The 16,691-nt window shown below is 36.7% G+C and overlaps 1 protein-coding gene across 1 annotated transcript in view; it reads left to right on the top strand.

The window, feature by feature from the left end:
• Positions 1–16,691, top strand: part of LOC106867173 (F-BAR domain only protein 2) — a 69,649-nt gene that overhangs the window by 50,056 nt on the left and 2,902 nt on the right. The window contains exons 18-24 of the mRNA XM_089356900.1: positions 889–1,064; positions 3,440–3,882; positions 6,388–6,590; positions 8,142–8,297; positions 9,878–10,010; positions 11,542–11,744; positions 12,342–12,571. Of these exons, the coding sequence (XP_089213026.1) occupies positions 889–1,064; positions 3,440–3,882; positions 6,388–6,590; positions 8,142–8,297; positions 9,878–10,010; positions 11,542–11,744; positions 12,342–12,571 (1,544 nt within the window). The remainder of the gene's footprint in view (positions 1–888; positions 1,065–3,439; positions 3,883–6,387; positions 6,591–8,141; positions 8,298–9,877; positions 10,011–11,541; positions 11,745–12,341; positions 12,572–16,691) is intronic.

The following is a 16,691-nucleotide window of genomic DNA, read 5'->3' as shown; positions in this document are numbered from 1 at the left end:
CTTTCCTTGCTCCCTCTCTTGTTAGCAATTATTTGTTAGCATTTCCTAAAAAGCTATTTTGCCTTGTGTTACGCTGTTTTAACCATCACCACCTTTGATGTATAGTATCTGCACTTGCCAGAAGTTATTGCTTTGTCTTAGTGAATCTGATAAAAAATTATCTGATACTTTAGAAATTTGAGTGAAACACCATTTTGAGTGTGGCCGTTGCCAGTACCGCCTGACTGGCCCTCATGCCGGTGGCACGTAAAAGCACCCACTACACTCTCGGAGTGGTTGGCATTAGGAAGGATATCCAGCTGTAGAAACTCTGCCAGATTGGAGTCTGGTGTAGCCATCTGGTTCGCCAGTCCCCAGTCAAATCGTCCAACCCATGCCAGCATGGAAAGTGGACGTTAAACGATTGTGATGATGGATGAAATTGAAAGAATAAAGCATTTTCTTTAGGGACAGCATTGATTAGAATACATCGAATTAGTTCAGGTAATATGTTATTATGCTAATAATAATAAGAATAAAATCAAAGATACGACATATAAACATAGTCTTATAAATTGCTAGAATACACTTGTGGCCAAAAGTTTGGAAAATTTAAAAAAAAATTTCAATTGTTATGCCCAGGTAAAATTCCATTAAAATGTATACAACCTAGAGATATATTTACCTAATAACTAATCCAATGGTTCAATATCTAGAAGAAAAAATAGGCAAAATCAAAAATATAGTTCTAGACTAAATTGCTTACTTTTAATAAATAGAAACTAGTGCATCACGTATATCAAAATATGTTCCAGACTTTTGGTCATGACTGTATATGTGCTATCTTGTTCTTTTTCATTTTTATTGAAGATTAAAGACATAAATAAATAAATCTTGTTTTATTTGTAGCCCTGGGAAACCCAGTCATGATCTTTTGAAACTGGATTTATTTAACACAAGTGCTGCTTCTACGCCAACTGGTGGAAACAATTACAATATGCAATCACCATTTGCCCCCTCTTCACAGACAGATGTAACACTCCAAACATCAGACAGTGGTTCAACAACAACTCTTTCAAGTTCTAGTAAGTTTTCATAATCCTCATCAACATATTATTTCACAAGTCTACAGAATTTGAGGATGGAAAATGTATCTGTTAAATAGACAAGTGTTCTGAAGCATTTTTTGGGAGCTGAATTTAGATATGCTGTTTGATTTCACCAACCATGCCAGGATCTCTGTGTACACACTACTTTGATGTTTCACAAAAAAAAAAGTGTAGTTTTCCTTGAGTTTATGTCCTGGTCTGACTTTGAAGCAGTGGGCCAAAGTATGAAAAACGTTTCATTAACACCTTTCCTTTGCATAAAGTAAAGTAAAATTATGAATATAACTGATTTCATGCATAGATAGTTTGTGGTAAGATTTGCCAGAATGTGGAATGTTTTTTACCTACTGTATAGAAAATACAAAAGGAAGCCTTATGGTTGTTCTAACCTATTGATACAGAATCTTAAGCACAAGTAAATCTGCAATTTATATGTGTATAACATGATATCCCTAAAAAAGCGTCAAATGTGTTTATGAAGGAAGAAGACCTGTACTTCTCAGCAGAAGTGTTAAGACCGGTCCCTCTGGTGGTGTAAAGTACTCATGATTGTGCCACGTAAAGCGCCTGTACAATGCCAGGTAAAAATGCCTGTGGGTGCCACATAAAAGCATCCATGTGGTGCCATGTAAAAGCGCCCGTGTGGTGCCATATAAAAGCGCCTGTGTGACACCACATAAAAGTGCCTGTATGGTGCCACGTAAATGCACCCAGCACACTCTGTAAGGTGTTTGGCATTAGGAAGGGCATCCAGCCATAGAAACCATGCCAAATGAGACTGGAGTCTGGTGCAGCTCCCCAGCTTTCCAGCTTGGTCAAACTGTCCAGCCTATGCCAGCATGGACAATGGACACTAAATGATGATGATGATAAAGGAAGAAATTTCTGTTTTTTAGACATCCTTGAATGTTTTAGCATTGGGCAGTCCCTTTTTATACCCCAACATCCCAGCTCGCTTGACATCTCTTCTGTATTAGCTTCATATCTTGGTGGAATCTTTCTCTCTGTTCATCACTTAAGTCTTCCATATTCTGTAGAAATTTATCCAAGTGACTGAACAAAAAATGTATCTTGATGTTCATTTTGCATCCCAGCAAATGAAAAGACCAGAGCATTTTCTTACCAATTTCCTCGTAATTAGTTGTTTTGTTGTTGCCAAGAAAGTTTTTTTTAGGGATATCATTTCAAATTTTGGCACAGGGCCTGGGAAGAGAAATTGATTACATTGACTCCAGTACTTAACCGCTACCTTTTTTATTGGCCCTAAAAGGATGAAGGAAACGGTACAGTCAACCTCAGCAGAATTTGAACTCAGAACTTAAAGACAGATGAAATTCTGCTATGCATTTTGTCCAGCATATTAACAATTGTGCCAGCTTGTCACCTTTAATAATAATAATAATAATAATAATAATAATAATAATAATAATAGTCCTTTCTATTAAAGGCACAAGGCCTGAAATTTGGAGGGAAGGGACTACTTGATTACATCGATCCCAGTGTTACACTGGTACTTAATTTATCGATCCCGAAAGAATGAAAGGCAAGGTCAACCTTGGTGGGATTTGAACTCAGAATGTAGTGATGGGCGAAACACTGCTAAACCTTTTGCCCGGTGTGTTAATAATTCTTTGTTTATAGACAATGAGGGTAATTGCATTGTATACAAGAAATGTTAAAACTCAGAGGTGGGTAGATTTTATAAAAAACATGTGGAGGGGATGGGGAAAGATGTTATCCAATAAATAATAACTGTTTGTAGGCCAAGGACAAAAGCCACAAATATATATGCAAGGGAACTGGTATATATATTTACCAACTTTTAATTTCCTTCCTTCAAGAGAATTGTTCTCAACAATTGAAGCTTATATTAAAAATTTCCCATCATTCTCTTGTTTGTCATTACTTAAAGTTCAATGTCAGAGTTTATCTAAAAACTAATTTTTATTTCTTTGTTTTACTATTTGCAAATCAGATGAATTTTGTTGTTCTGATTTCAGATTTTTTCGTTGTTATGTAGCTGTAGTATTTCCAGTTGTGGCCACCAAGTTTTTGGTTTTTTTTCATAGCAAATCTATAAATATATTATAGAACATCCCTTTTTTTAAAAAAAATATCTTTGGAATTGATGGAGATTACACCTGCACTTCTCTCAAGTCGAATGATTGCATAGAAACTACCTTGTTGTTGATTAGTCTCCACTCAGCCCTAATGAAATAAACCTAAAGGCATCCTAGCCTTGAGCATCCTCTCCTATTTTTCACTGTGTAAATTATTCCTTCACTTTTGTATTGTTGCTGAGAAATTCCATATTCAAACGTCATTTTTATTCTTGTCTGCTGTATTTACAGATGCCAGTGATGCAGCCATTACTAGCCAACCTAATCAAGATCTATGTGCATTACCTTTACCCCCTAATACCAAAGTAGTTGGCACTTCTAGTCAAACCACATCTCCAGTTAGTCTGGGGACTACTGCTGCCCCACAAACTACCTTTCCTCATCCTCCTAGACCTCCTTCACGCACTAAAACTCCTTTACCACAGGTGAGTAGTTCTGATTACTTCAGTTCCTCTCCTAGCTTGGTTGACTCTCCTCTTAGCTTCTTTTACTGTCCCATCCAGCCTCCACCATCTCATCCAAAATACAACCGCAGTCGATCTTCTCTGCCTCAGATAATAAATTATGACTGTTTCGATCCCTGTGCAACCACCAGTTTTCCTGATAGTCCTAAGTCTCAAAGCTGCCGTCCTCAGTCTGTTCCCTCCTCTCCGAGTTGGCATGCTTTTAATCAGGTAAGTCATAAATTAGTAGGGTATATCTTTGCTTTGCTACACACTGAGGCTAATGTGCGCATCACTTCATCATTCATGCATTTGATGTCTCAGCATAGATTGGCTTTCATCATCATTACTAACAAGAACACAATAGGTGAGAGACCCAGATGTTAATATTCCAGCATCGTCACCATTTTTATGAATGTTTGTCCTGCTGTCACGAGTGAGTGGATCTTCTCCTGTACCACTTCGTACCATGCATTGACAATGTTTGTAAATTCTTTCATGAGATTCAGTTTCTTGAAATCAATGTCCACCATTTCATGCCATGCCTTCTTGGTTTCCCTTTTCTACAACTTCCATCCACTTCAAACAATGGCATTTCTTTTTACATCTGACATTCTCCATCTGTATCAGTAAAGTCTTTTCTCTTGCACACGATGACTAATTCTTCTTAAATTCAGTTTGTTCCATACACTAACATTACACATCTCATGGAGCACTTTTACTTCATTATTTCCAGTTGTTGTAAATATTTTACATTCAGTGCCCTTGTCTTGCTACCATGCAGTAATCACACCCTGAATACAAGCATCATATAAGCTGCTTTTTATTGTGAAAGAGAAACCCTATGCTACCACCAACAGTAATAAGAACTTTCTGAACTTAACCTCATCTATTCTTTCTCTGGTTACTAATGCTTTCAGACCAGCCACCTCCACTGCTATTTAGGTCTCTTAGGTAATGAAGGCAATTAGCTATTTCTAGGGAGTTTCTCCTACCATTTACTTCATATGAAGTCCACTCTCTTTGCTAGATGTCTTGTGATCCCACCTCCTACTCCTTTTGTATATCCGTATAGATACACAATTCCATCTGGAATTCCTACATGTTTCTTTCTCTAAGTTGAGTTTGGTTATTTCCCTTATGGTAAGCAGGGTCCTGTTTTCTTCTCAAAAACTCGAGCCTTTACTGACCTTACTTTGAAGCCTTTGATTCTAGATTTTATTTCCATGTTTGAACTTCTAAATCTTTTGTATGCTGATGACCTGGTTCTTATAGCTGAATTTGTAGCCATTCCCATGGACAGGCAGGCTTAAATTCAAAATTGTCTCAGTTTTGAGGACTATATTAAACAAGGTTGGGGTTTAAGAACTGAACCTTGATGAATCCCTACTTGCAGGCTAAATTAACCTCCGAACTCATTGCTCACTCTGACCTTGCTGGCTGCACCTATCTACATGGTTTAAAAAGCCCTCATAAGCTATTTGTCTACTTTTAGTTTTCTTAGTGACCATCAGATTGTAGAATTTCAAACCTTGTCAGTTGCTTTCTCCGGGTCAACAAATGCCACATTTAAAAGTTCACTCTTAAGTACTTTTCCTGCTGTTGTTTCATTAAGAAAAGGGTATTAGTAGTTCCTCTTTCTGGCACAAAGCCAAACTACATCTTATCTAGACTAATTCTCTTTCTCATCAATCATACTGTAACCCTTCCTATAACTTTCACAAGCCAATCTTCAAGTTGATGCCTCTGTAGTTAGTTGTCTTTGTCTAGTGCACCTCCTTTACCTTTGCAGCAGTTTTTGATGATGCTACTATATCAGTCATTAGATATGACCCCACTCCCTGTACTACCTGACTGACTATATGAGTGACACATGATCTACTTCACCAGGTATTTTAATCATTTCAGGGACAATACCCGATGGTTCAACCCACTTCCATACCTTCATATCCTTCATTACCTTTGTTATCATGCCACTGTCAATGTCTGGTTCCTTTTTAAGTATCTCTCTGCTATGCATCCTCCTCATTCGACCTCATGTAATATCACTTCCTTGATACTTTCATTTTGGTGTCAGCAAAAGCAAATGTGCCATTATCATTCTATACATACTTCTCCCCAACATCAGTTTGATTTTTTTTCTTCTACAATGCCTTGCCGTCCAAAACAGCCCAAGTCTCTGATATGCGTGTCACAGAGCGTCTTCTCTCCTTGCAAAGTATAACTGACACTTGGTTTCTCTTGTAGTTACTTGATATTGCTTTTTGCTGTCCCCTTTCTTTTCAGTCCTGTCTTGTAACTTTAAAACAAACATATATAACTACATTATACTTATTATAATTTTAGTCACTTCAATTGATATCTTCTTTATTGTTTTTCCAATAGACAATTTAAATTATTTTATATCATGAGTGAACCCTACCATAATCCCTTATACACACCTCATATCCCTATTGTCATCATTACAATGTTGTTGCTATTCTTGTCATGGTTGTCTTAATGATTGCTAAACTTTTATTGATATTATTGCCAACATTATCATCATCATCCGAACATCCCTAATTCTGACAAAATTTAATAACTGTTTATGCAATTGTTTGACTGTTTCAGTTTTCTTATTAAATGTTGCAATATTTAAAATTTGATGCTGTGAAAGGATTTTTTAAAGTTCATTTTGTCCTTAAATTTTTTTTTCTTTTTTTAATGATTTTTAAACATTTCTTTGTTTTCTGCTAGATTCCTTTACGTCCTGGACGGACAAGCCCTGCAACTCTGATCTCACCTCCTGATAGCACAGGTTCCATGTTCACAACTACAGCGTCACTCGGATCATCTCGTGGTTCCAGTCCACTAACACTTGGTATGGCAGATACTGTTCCCATGGCAGTGGCCTTTACAGAAAATATAAATGCCTTTTTCAAAGGAACAGATGCTACCAAGTAAGTACTCAGATGTATTCTTCTTTTTGAATCAATAAACTATCTCTCTACCTAGTTCGTCCCACAGCATGCCCCAAGACTATTTCCACACATTTTCCCCATTCATGTTGATCTTCCATAATGGTCCTCAGCTCTTATACCCCTTCTATACTAGTATCCTGCAGTTAGTTGTCAATATAGGTCGTCTTCTTCCTTCCCCTCCTGGTTCTTCCTTACGTTGATTGCCAGAGCACTAGCTTGTTAGCAGTTTCATTGGTCCATCCGATGCATTGTCCAGTTAGCCTCATCCTTCTATGCTATATCTTCAATGTTACTTTTGGTAGTCCCTGGTATAAATCGGTGTTTGTTGTATGACTCTTCCAGGAGACATTGAGTGCCATTCTAAGCATCCTCGTATAACAACCGTCCAACTGCTTCTTCAATGCTTTAGTGAGTATCCATGTTTCAGCCCCGTATAGAAGAACAGACTCCGCTATTGCCAGAAACAACCTCACTTTCAATTTCCTTCCTAACTTTGAACTCCATACCTTTCTCAGTATATGACATGCGCTCCAGGCAAGAGCTTTCCTTACTACGATTTCTTTTACAGTACTTTATGCCCTCGTACCAAGGTATTTGAAATTTTCAACTACCTTCAGCGACTTACCGTCTCTCTCACTTTCACTGACACAGGCATTTCGTGGTTGAATACTTGCATCTCTGTTTTCTTTGCATTACATTACAATCCTGTTGATCCTCAAATCATAGTGTTTATGCAATATCTATAAATAGTGCAACTTAACTTATTTTACTATGGATTGCATTGCAGTTACTAAGGTAGATGTACTTGAATAGTGACATATTGAATTGGTTGATTATTAGTAACTAGTTTATATTATCTCCGTAATATTATTAGAGATATGACATAGCTGTGTGGTGTGTGCAGGCATAGCTGTGTGGTTAATGAGCTTGGGTTCAGTTCCACTGCACAGCATTTTGGATGAGAGCTTTCTACTATAGCCCCAGTCCAATTAAAGCTTTGGGTGTGGATATTTGGTGGATAGAAACTGAAAGAAGCCTGTTGTAAATTATATACATTTAACCTTCACCACCACTTTAGTGCCTATTGGTGCAGATGCTTTTTTAATTTTTAATGCAAAAACATTATTAAAAACAAATATATATATATATATATATAATGCCATCCGCCGCCAACGGTGGCAGCAGGGAATCGGGAGTCGCAGGAAAGGGCGCTTGCCAGGGAAGTGGCGGAAGGAACGGGAATTCCTCCTTATCTTTCGTTCTCGCTCCTTCTACTTTTTCCGGCCCGATTAGCATGCGCATGCCACTCAATCCTCCGTCTCCCGCAATGCCAGACCATCAGCGTTGTGAAACGCTGCGCCGCCCGCCCCGAATCATGCAGTTGACACGTAACGGAGCCCGACAGCGGCAGCAGCAGCAGGAGAGGAGCAGTGAGGCCGCATGCCAATAAAAAGGACATGCACACACACACTCTTAATATATTTTTTTAGCATATCCAAATCATATATATTTGTTTACCTTTACTTTCAGGTGTACAGTGACTTTGTCTGGAAATTTGATGATGTCGTTTCCTGCAGGTATCATTAAAGTGTTGATAGAAAACCCATCTCCCTCCATGTTAAGTTTTCGTTTGAATGGTACAACACGTCTAGATAGCATCAGAATCAATTCCCAACTCATATCTCAGTAAGTACCTGTCTTACATTACTAATCATTTCTCTGTGTTTTGGCCTTGAATAATCAGCATTTGTATTAAAGCTGAACGTCTCCTTCTCTTGATATTATTTCTACTCTAGGCACAAAACCTGAAATTTTTGGGGAGGGGCCAGTCGATTAGATTGATCCCAGTACGCAACTGCTATTTAATTTATCGATCCCGAAAGGATGAAAGGCAAAGTCAACCTCAGCAGAATTTGAACACAGAACATAAAGATAGATGAAATACTGCTGAGCATTTTGCCCAGCATGCTAACGTTTCTGCCAGCTTACTGCCTTTCTTGTCTTGATATTGCAAGATTGTTGTAAATGAATGTCATTCATTTCCAATATTCTGCAAAAAATCATGTCTGGCCATGGGGGAAATATTACCTTGCTTGGAAACAGATATGGATTGGCAGTAGGAATTGCATGTGACTGTAGAAAATCTGCCTCAATAAACTCTGCCCAACCCATGCTAGCATGGAAAAGTGGACTTTAAAATGATGAGGTGTAAGTGAATAAATGAATGGAAGTTGCTCTCAGCGCATAGTTGGAGCTGCGTTTATTGATTAATAGTTTAACTTAGCTCCTGATGTTACTTAAAATTTTGTGGTTGGATTACCTCTGACATATGGTGACAAATATATGTATAAAAATCCAAATATGTAGTACTATCATTTTCTTTTGCTTATTTTAACGATTTATTTTAAAATGCCATAGAAGAGATGACAAAGGACTGAGATGTTTGGCACCTTGTTGTTTTCAAGGGGATCTGTCCACCACAGCAGAACTGATTCTAGTGATGGTGCCACGTAAAAAGCACCTAGCAGACTTTGTAAAGTGGCTGGTGTTAGGAAGGGCATCTGGCCTTAAAAACCATGTCAGAACAGACAATGGAGCCTGGTGTGTCCCCTGGCTTTACCAGCTCTTGTCAAACTGTCCAACCCATGCCAGCATGGAAAATAGACATTTGTTGATGATAATGATGATGAGATGGGGATAAATCCCTTTAGAGAAATATAAAAGATTGATGAGAGAAGGTTTTGCAAGCAGTAAACTTTTCTTGTAAATGGTTTTGGGATTTTGGTTATGCGAGCGACGAGGAGAGGCATCCCTAGGAAGCACTAGCAGTCTTGGCTAGGTGCTGCTCATCAGCTGAATGCATTTCAATCAAAAACTGGTGTAATAAACATTGGTGATACTTTGCCCCATGCAGAAACTGCAGGAGCCACTTGGATGTAATGCAAGTGTTGGAAACTCTTCCATGTTGTCTGCATCTATCTGAGAGAGGGTCACAAGCATTTCACCCCTTAGCCTGTACACTTAACCTGAGTGGGGCACCAAAGAGTGAATTAGCCTTCGCTTGTGGAAAGGTTCCACCGGCTACTTTGACCTGGTTTCAGCTGCCATACCTATCTCCTTGGGCTTTCATCAGTTGCTTGGATCCATTCTTAGCATTTATTCTTCATTTCCTTAACCACTTTAATTGGATTTATTTTACTCTTTAAACCATGAGCCTGTGAACACCTTTAACTCTCTTTTTTGTTTATATCAATTGGTTCTTTCAGGGACACCCAACAGAGCACATCCAATAGTTCGATATATATATTTGATATGACTGCTCTAACAGAACACCTTCGTGCTCAAGGAGAGATCAATAAGTCAGCATCGTATTTCAATGTTGATATACTGAAATATCAGGTAGATAAACTTGATTTTCCACTTCCACTTTTCTGTTATGTATATTTGTAATACAAAAGATATAATTTTTATTATTTGAATCATCTAAAAAGAAACAAAATGCAGTACTTTTTAAATTTTGTTTCGCATGTCTTGGTGTACCTTATATACGTACATATTATTATTTTTGTTATAGTTAAGAGTAGTCAGTTAGTAGAATAACTGAATGCCAAACAGACTTTGATGTATTTCGTTACACTCCTTTATATTCTTCTGATGTTGAATTTCCTTTTCATCTTCTTGGAGTTGATGTATCGGTAAATTATGGGACGGATTTAATTGACTACAAAAACGAAAAAAAATACCGGAAAAGTACTGGGTTAGATTTAATTAACAAAAATAAGTGACAGGAAGAATACTAAAGTGGATTTCTATCAATTCTATCTTCCCACAGAATTTGTTGTCAGATATCACAGTTCGTAAATAATTTTATTGTTAGACAGGTAGATCTTCAGATATAACATTTTGTGTTTTTTGCTTTTTATAGCTAAGTCACATGAAGAAGACAGAACTCATTGGTCTTTTTTAGGGCTCCTTCCCTAAAATAGATAGGCAGAAGGGAGTAAATTACTTTTGAACCATTGGCCCAGCCTGAATGATTATAATATTGTAGATACCCCTAAAGGCACTTTTTAGCCATATAGTGGTGTTATACCAGAAAGCTTATTTTATTTCATGTTACCTACATAAAAAACAGCTTCCTCTACTATTCTGATGTTCAGTGGCTGGATTTCAAAAGACATTCAGTTTCAAAAACATTTATTTACATCCTTTTTTCAAACGTCTTTGATGCCATCCTGCCTGTGACCGCCTCTGGTTCTATGGTACAAACTCAAAACCTTTCATCAAAATTTTATGTTGGCTTGACTTCTGTTATTCTGTTATAAAAGACTTTTAGGAATCAATTAAGATGATGTTTGGCTACCACATCAACAGGTAGCACTGACATATAAGTTCCATTGCTGGTTGTTGTTTTAAGCAGGTCTCATCAAAGGCATTCCAGTTGTGACTATTCCATCTTGTATTCTACACTCTCTGAGTGGTTGGCGTTAGGAAGGGCATCCAGCTGTAAAAACTCTGCCAAATCAGATTGGAGCCTGGTGTAGCCATCTGGTTTCACCAGTCCTCAGTCAAATCGTCCAACCCATGCTAGCATGGAAAGCGGACGTTAAACGACGATGATGATGATGATGATGATGGTGATTCAAGTATCATTCATCTTTGACCACACTATTCAATATATCCTGAATGGTTTAAGATGGTCAAATGTGATTTGATTTGAGATGGATTCAGCAGCTATTTCTTGCAGATCAAACAACTGCATAGCGCGTATTGTGTGGACTTGGTTTGTTCTCTTGCTAGTTTATTGTTATTAAATCTCAGATCACAACACAAGAACAACGTCGATTCAAAGACAAAGATGCTGCTACTGTTGTTTGCTTTTGGTAGAGATATTATTAGTTTTGTTTCTAAATGTATTTTTGTTTTCCAGGTAAAACCAATGCCTGGTGTAGACAACACACCTCTGCCTTTGGTAGTCTACTGGAAGTGCACTTCAACAGTTACCAACTTCCGACTGGATTATAAGTATAACCCTTGTTCAATGTCAAAGCCTGTCGCTCTAAAGAACATCCAAGTAACGGTTCCAGTCAATGGAGATGTGGTCAACATGCAAAGTATCCCTAATGGAAACTGGTACAGTATTGAGTTAGAATATCTTCAGAGCTTTACAGCTTATTTGTCTGTTTGTTTGAAGTATAACACACACACACACACATTGATATAGGTATGCACATTGATATACATATACAGACATTGACGTATATGCACACATTCATATGTGATGACATACACACACACACACATATAGACACATAAACACATATATTGAAATAGATATTCTTCCATGCTTGTGTACACAATTTTGTTCACAAACCTGTACATGTATACACATTTGTATAAATGTTTGCATATGTTCACACACTTGCTCTCATACAAGTATATGTCTATATTTATTCATATATGGTGTTAAGAAGGCCATCCAGTCATAGAACCCCTGCCAAAGCAGATACTGGGACATGATGCAGCCCTTGGATCCATCTAACCCATGCCAGCATGGAACCTGGACATTAAATGATGATGGTGGTGTATGTGTGCAGTCTATAGCATTCATCTGGAAGCCCATACACATGTACAACATTAACAGTTTCCACATGCCATATTGTACATCAATACAGTCTTCATTTTGGGTCATTTCGAGTTTTAGTTTATTCCACTTCTCTGTTCCACCAGGAATGCCGAGGAAAAGCGGGCAACATGGAAGTTGGATGATATTTCCGAAATGAGTGAAAACGGCACCCAAGGGAACATCCGTGCAAAATTCGAAACCAGTAACGGACCTAGCACCCCTTCACCTACTGCCTTGCATTTCATTGCTGAAGGGGCCACACTATCTGGTCTTGAATTTGAACTTGTTGGTTTAGGTTATCGGCTGTCATTGGTGAAAAAACGGTTTGGAGCAGGTTCGTATACTATAGGAATGTGAAACCTGAATGCTTTTATTTTGTTTTTGTTTTGTTTTTCCTTAGAGAACATGCACAGAAAAAAAAAGAAAACATCCAAACAAGCAACTAGAAAAATAACAAGAGTGAAAAGTATTAATCCTAATAGATCTACATAGACAATAATCCTAACCCAAGCTTTTTTTATTTACTCCTCAAATTCTCTTTCACCATTCTTTTAGAAAAATATATCAGATGCAGAAGAAAAAAAAAATCCTGTCCTCTGACCATGTTAATATTCCATTTACACCTTTGTGATATTCTTGCTTGTCAGTATATCTGCTTCATTTATTTATTTCCCCACCTGAAACTTCACCATTCCTTTATTTTCAAGATTTGTTGACTGTTTTCTTGCAATGGGTTTCCAAAATTTTTTTTTTTTAATCTTTTTTTTTTAATCTTTTTTTTTTGTATATTTCTTTTGCATTTTAATTATGCTTATCAAATACTTAGGTAATTTTTGGAATTTTTTTTTTTTTCTGTTTTTTAAAATCAATTTTTAAGTTAAGCATGTATGCACACAGACATGCACATTTTTTCTCATGCAAAAACTAAAAGGAAATCCCTGCTATTGGTTATTTTATCCTAATTTATTTTTGTATACTTCCAATTGAACACACACACACACACACACACACACACACATTAATTCTCCCATGCTTTATGCTGTATTATTCAGTTTAATTCATTCACAACCCTGCTGTAAAAAAACAAATTTCAATAAAATTACAAAAACAAAAATAAAAATATTTATGTTTGTGAGAGACAGATGACCTAAAGAGTAAAGTGTTAACCTACAAAATCATGGATGTTGAGTTCAAATCCTCTACAAGCACTTAGTGGTGTTCCAGGGTTGGACTCTTAATTATGAATAGGTCAGTTCCTCTATTTGGCATCAGACAGTTTATTATCTACCACTAAAAAGATAATTCCAAGATTGTCTAATGTCACATGTGAAGAAATTGTCATCTCACCATAATCATCTGAGTTTTGGTGTGATGTAATTACTTAATGAGCTTCTGCTTTGTGAAGACTTCACTTCTAATTATTTACCAATTTATTTATAATTGTAGCATAGTGGTGCCATGGTGTAATTTTACTACGTTCTCGTTACTATTTTAGATTCTCTGCTTCTTTTGTGTTTCATGCCATGATGGAACACAAAGAAAGGTTTGCTGGTCACAACATACCCTTATCATTCTCTAGTTCTATGTCAATATGGTAAACCATTGTTGACTATTAATTTCATCAGAAATGCTGTGGAATGGCTTAAATTCTTGGCTGGAATAGTTTCAAGGATTTGGGTAATACATCATTGTTCATAGCTTACCATTTTCTCTCTAGTTCTAAGACTCCATGTATTTTTAAATATTGATCATGGTTATTTTTTTACATCCAGTTTTATATTTAGTTTTTCACAGCAACCTATATGCATTAGACATTTACCTACTGTTAGAACAACAGCAGCCTTAATATAAGCTGTTTGATTATTGATCCTATTGTTGACCTCATAATCTGAATGTATGAGTAGACAGTAAACTGGGACAAACAATGATATGCCTTAACTGCAGAAATGCTATAATTTAATGAAGTTTTTCTCTTCATGACTGTAAGATCTATTCTGCAGTGCTGGAACCATGCATCAGCTATGCCTTTCTACAATCAGTTATATTGATTAATTGAAACGATTGTAATCAGTTAATTTAAGCATGTATGTATATAAATTATGTAAATTTATTCATTTTACCAATAGTTCTCACTTGTGTGTGTATGCGTGTTGAGATGTAAACATTTCTGAGTCATTGTAGATATCATCCTATTTGTTTGATTAGTAATATCTTAACCGTAACCAATAACTTTTACTTAGTGTCTCTATGAGTATACCATGAACCATGTAAATATATTGACTTTTTTTAGCATAGATTTCTGATCAATATTTTTTAAAGTAAAAAATAACAATGAACTTCATCACAAGAATCCAACCACCCCTGCCCCTGCTAATCTAGCAATAAACATATATCACGCCATGTAATTAAAAGAATTTAGTTTCTGTTCAGCTTTCCATTAAAAAATTTTTTTTCTTTCTTTCTTTTTTTTTTCAATGCATATCATTTTCTAACATTTTCACTCAAAACGTGATGCCATATTGAGTTTGTAAAAGAAGACAGCTGATTGCATGTATGCGTGTGGAAATAGCTGTATCCAATACTATTAATATTCCTTTTTATCATCATTATTATTAACATTTCATTTTATTTTCATTACCAATTTTACTAAATACATCTTTAGATTTCATAGATTTGTCTTGATTTCTTTCTTTGAATTCCATAGCTGTGCTTCAGCTATAACTTGTAGAGAAACCATTCTCTTTCTCTTTTTCTTTCTGTCTCTCTGTATCAACACTCCTTTCTTTGATTCTTATCTTTCTATCTCTCTTTACTGATATTCTTACTCTAACTACTTATATTGCACCACCTCCCACCTGTCTCATTCGTGCTTTTTCTTTTCTGTCTCTTTCTTCTATACCCTCTTTGTTTTTCATTCTATCTGCACCTTTGTGTCTATATATATATTTATGTATATATTATGTAAGGAGGTGGCTGTGGAAGAATTTTCAACATGTTCCACAAAATGCTTAGTGACATTTCTTCCAGCTCTTTACATCCTGAGTTAAAATCTTGCTGATGTTAACTTTGCCCTTCATGCTTTTGGGGGCTGATAAAACAAACCCCAGTCAAGTACTGAAGTCAAAGTAATCAGTGTGCTCATCCCCTCAAACTGGCTTGCCTTGAATCCTGCAACAGACGAATGTCTTGTTCAGGGGAAATATTGTGATCTTGGCCACTTGTAAGCCATGGAAATAAGTCGAGCCTGATGAGTCCTAGGGCTTGAGCAAAAAAGAGAAATATATATTATGTTCATTATAACTGTATCTCTAGCCATATTGCTGTGTGCATTGGGCATTCATTTCTTTATATCTACTTTATTCTTTTGATGAATGTGTCTTCCTTTTTACTTTAAAACAGCATTTCTCAGCCGGAGTTCCCCGGAACCCTAGTGTTTCACAAAAGGTTCCTAGGGGTCTCGTGAGAAAGAGTGAGATAAGCTAATGCTAATTTCATGATCATAATATTACTATACATGCACAACATATTATTGGTTATTGTAATATAGACATTGTCCTATCTAACCTATCATGTTATCCAAAAAAGAATAACAACGATACATACATATATATATGATATTTAACACATGAACTATGATGAAAAAAATATGAGAAAGATATAGTGTATAAGTTTTTTGTGCAGGGGTTCCTTGAGACATGTAATTTATTTTAAGGGTTATGCAAGGGTAAAACGAAACACTGTCCTAAAGCAATCATATACATCTCGGATTTCTTTTTCTTCTCACATTTATAACCTTACTGTGGCCCCAAATACTGTGCGAAAGTGCAGCACCACAATCAACAAGTTTTTTTATTCTTTCCTTTACTCATTAGTCCATAGGTCTGTAGCCATGCTGGGGCACCACCTTGAAACGTTTTTAGTCCATAAAGTTATCCCCAACTCCCATCACTTGTCTGGTACTTGTTATTCTCTTTTTTATTGAACTGTTGAGTTCCGAATTCATATACAAAGCCACACTTGTTGTCAAATAGTGTGACACACACACACACACACACACACACACACACACACACACACACACACACCCCTCTCTCTCACACACACACACACACACACAGAGGACGGGCTTTTGCACAGTTTTCATCTATGAAATTCACTAGCAAAGCTTGGGACTGACTCAAAACCACACAGTTGCAAAGCAAACTTCTTCACCACAAAGTCATGTCTGCACCAACTACAAAGGAACAGCATATGTTGTATTCTGGCTGAGTCCACCATGCCCACCTCTGCTCAGTTTGGCACTAGAATCTATAGACATACATGCATAAACTGGATAGTGTTCGACTGTCAATCTTCAATCCAAATGATACATGACTACAAGTCAGATTCTGCAAAGATATCACATAATTTAAAGATGGTTTTATGGCGGCATCCTTTGCTGTTCAGTGGAGTAT

This window comes from Octopus bimaculoides, chromosome 8, assembly GCF_046866305.1.
Source record: "Octopus bimaculoides isolate indiv1 chromosome 8, ASM4686630v1, whole genome shotgun sequence".
Lineage (NCBI taxonomy): Eukaryota > Metazoa > Mollusca > Cephalopoda > Octopoda > Octopodidae > Octopus > Octopus bimaculoides.
The sequence above is the reverse complement of the archived record's forward strand: the minus strand, read 5'-3'. Positions and strand labels throughout refer to the sequence as shown.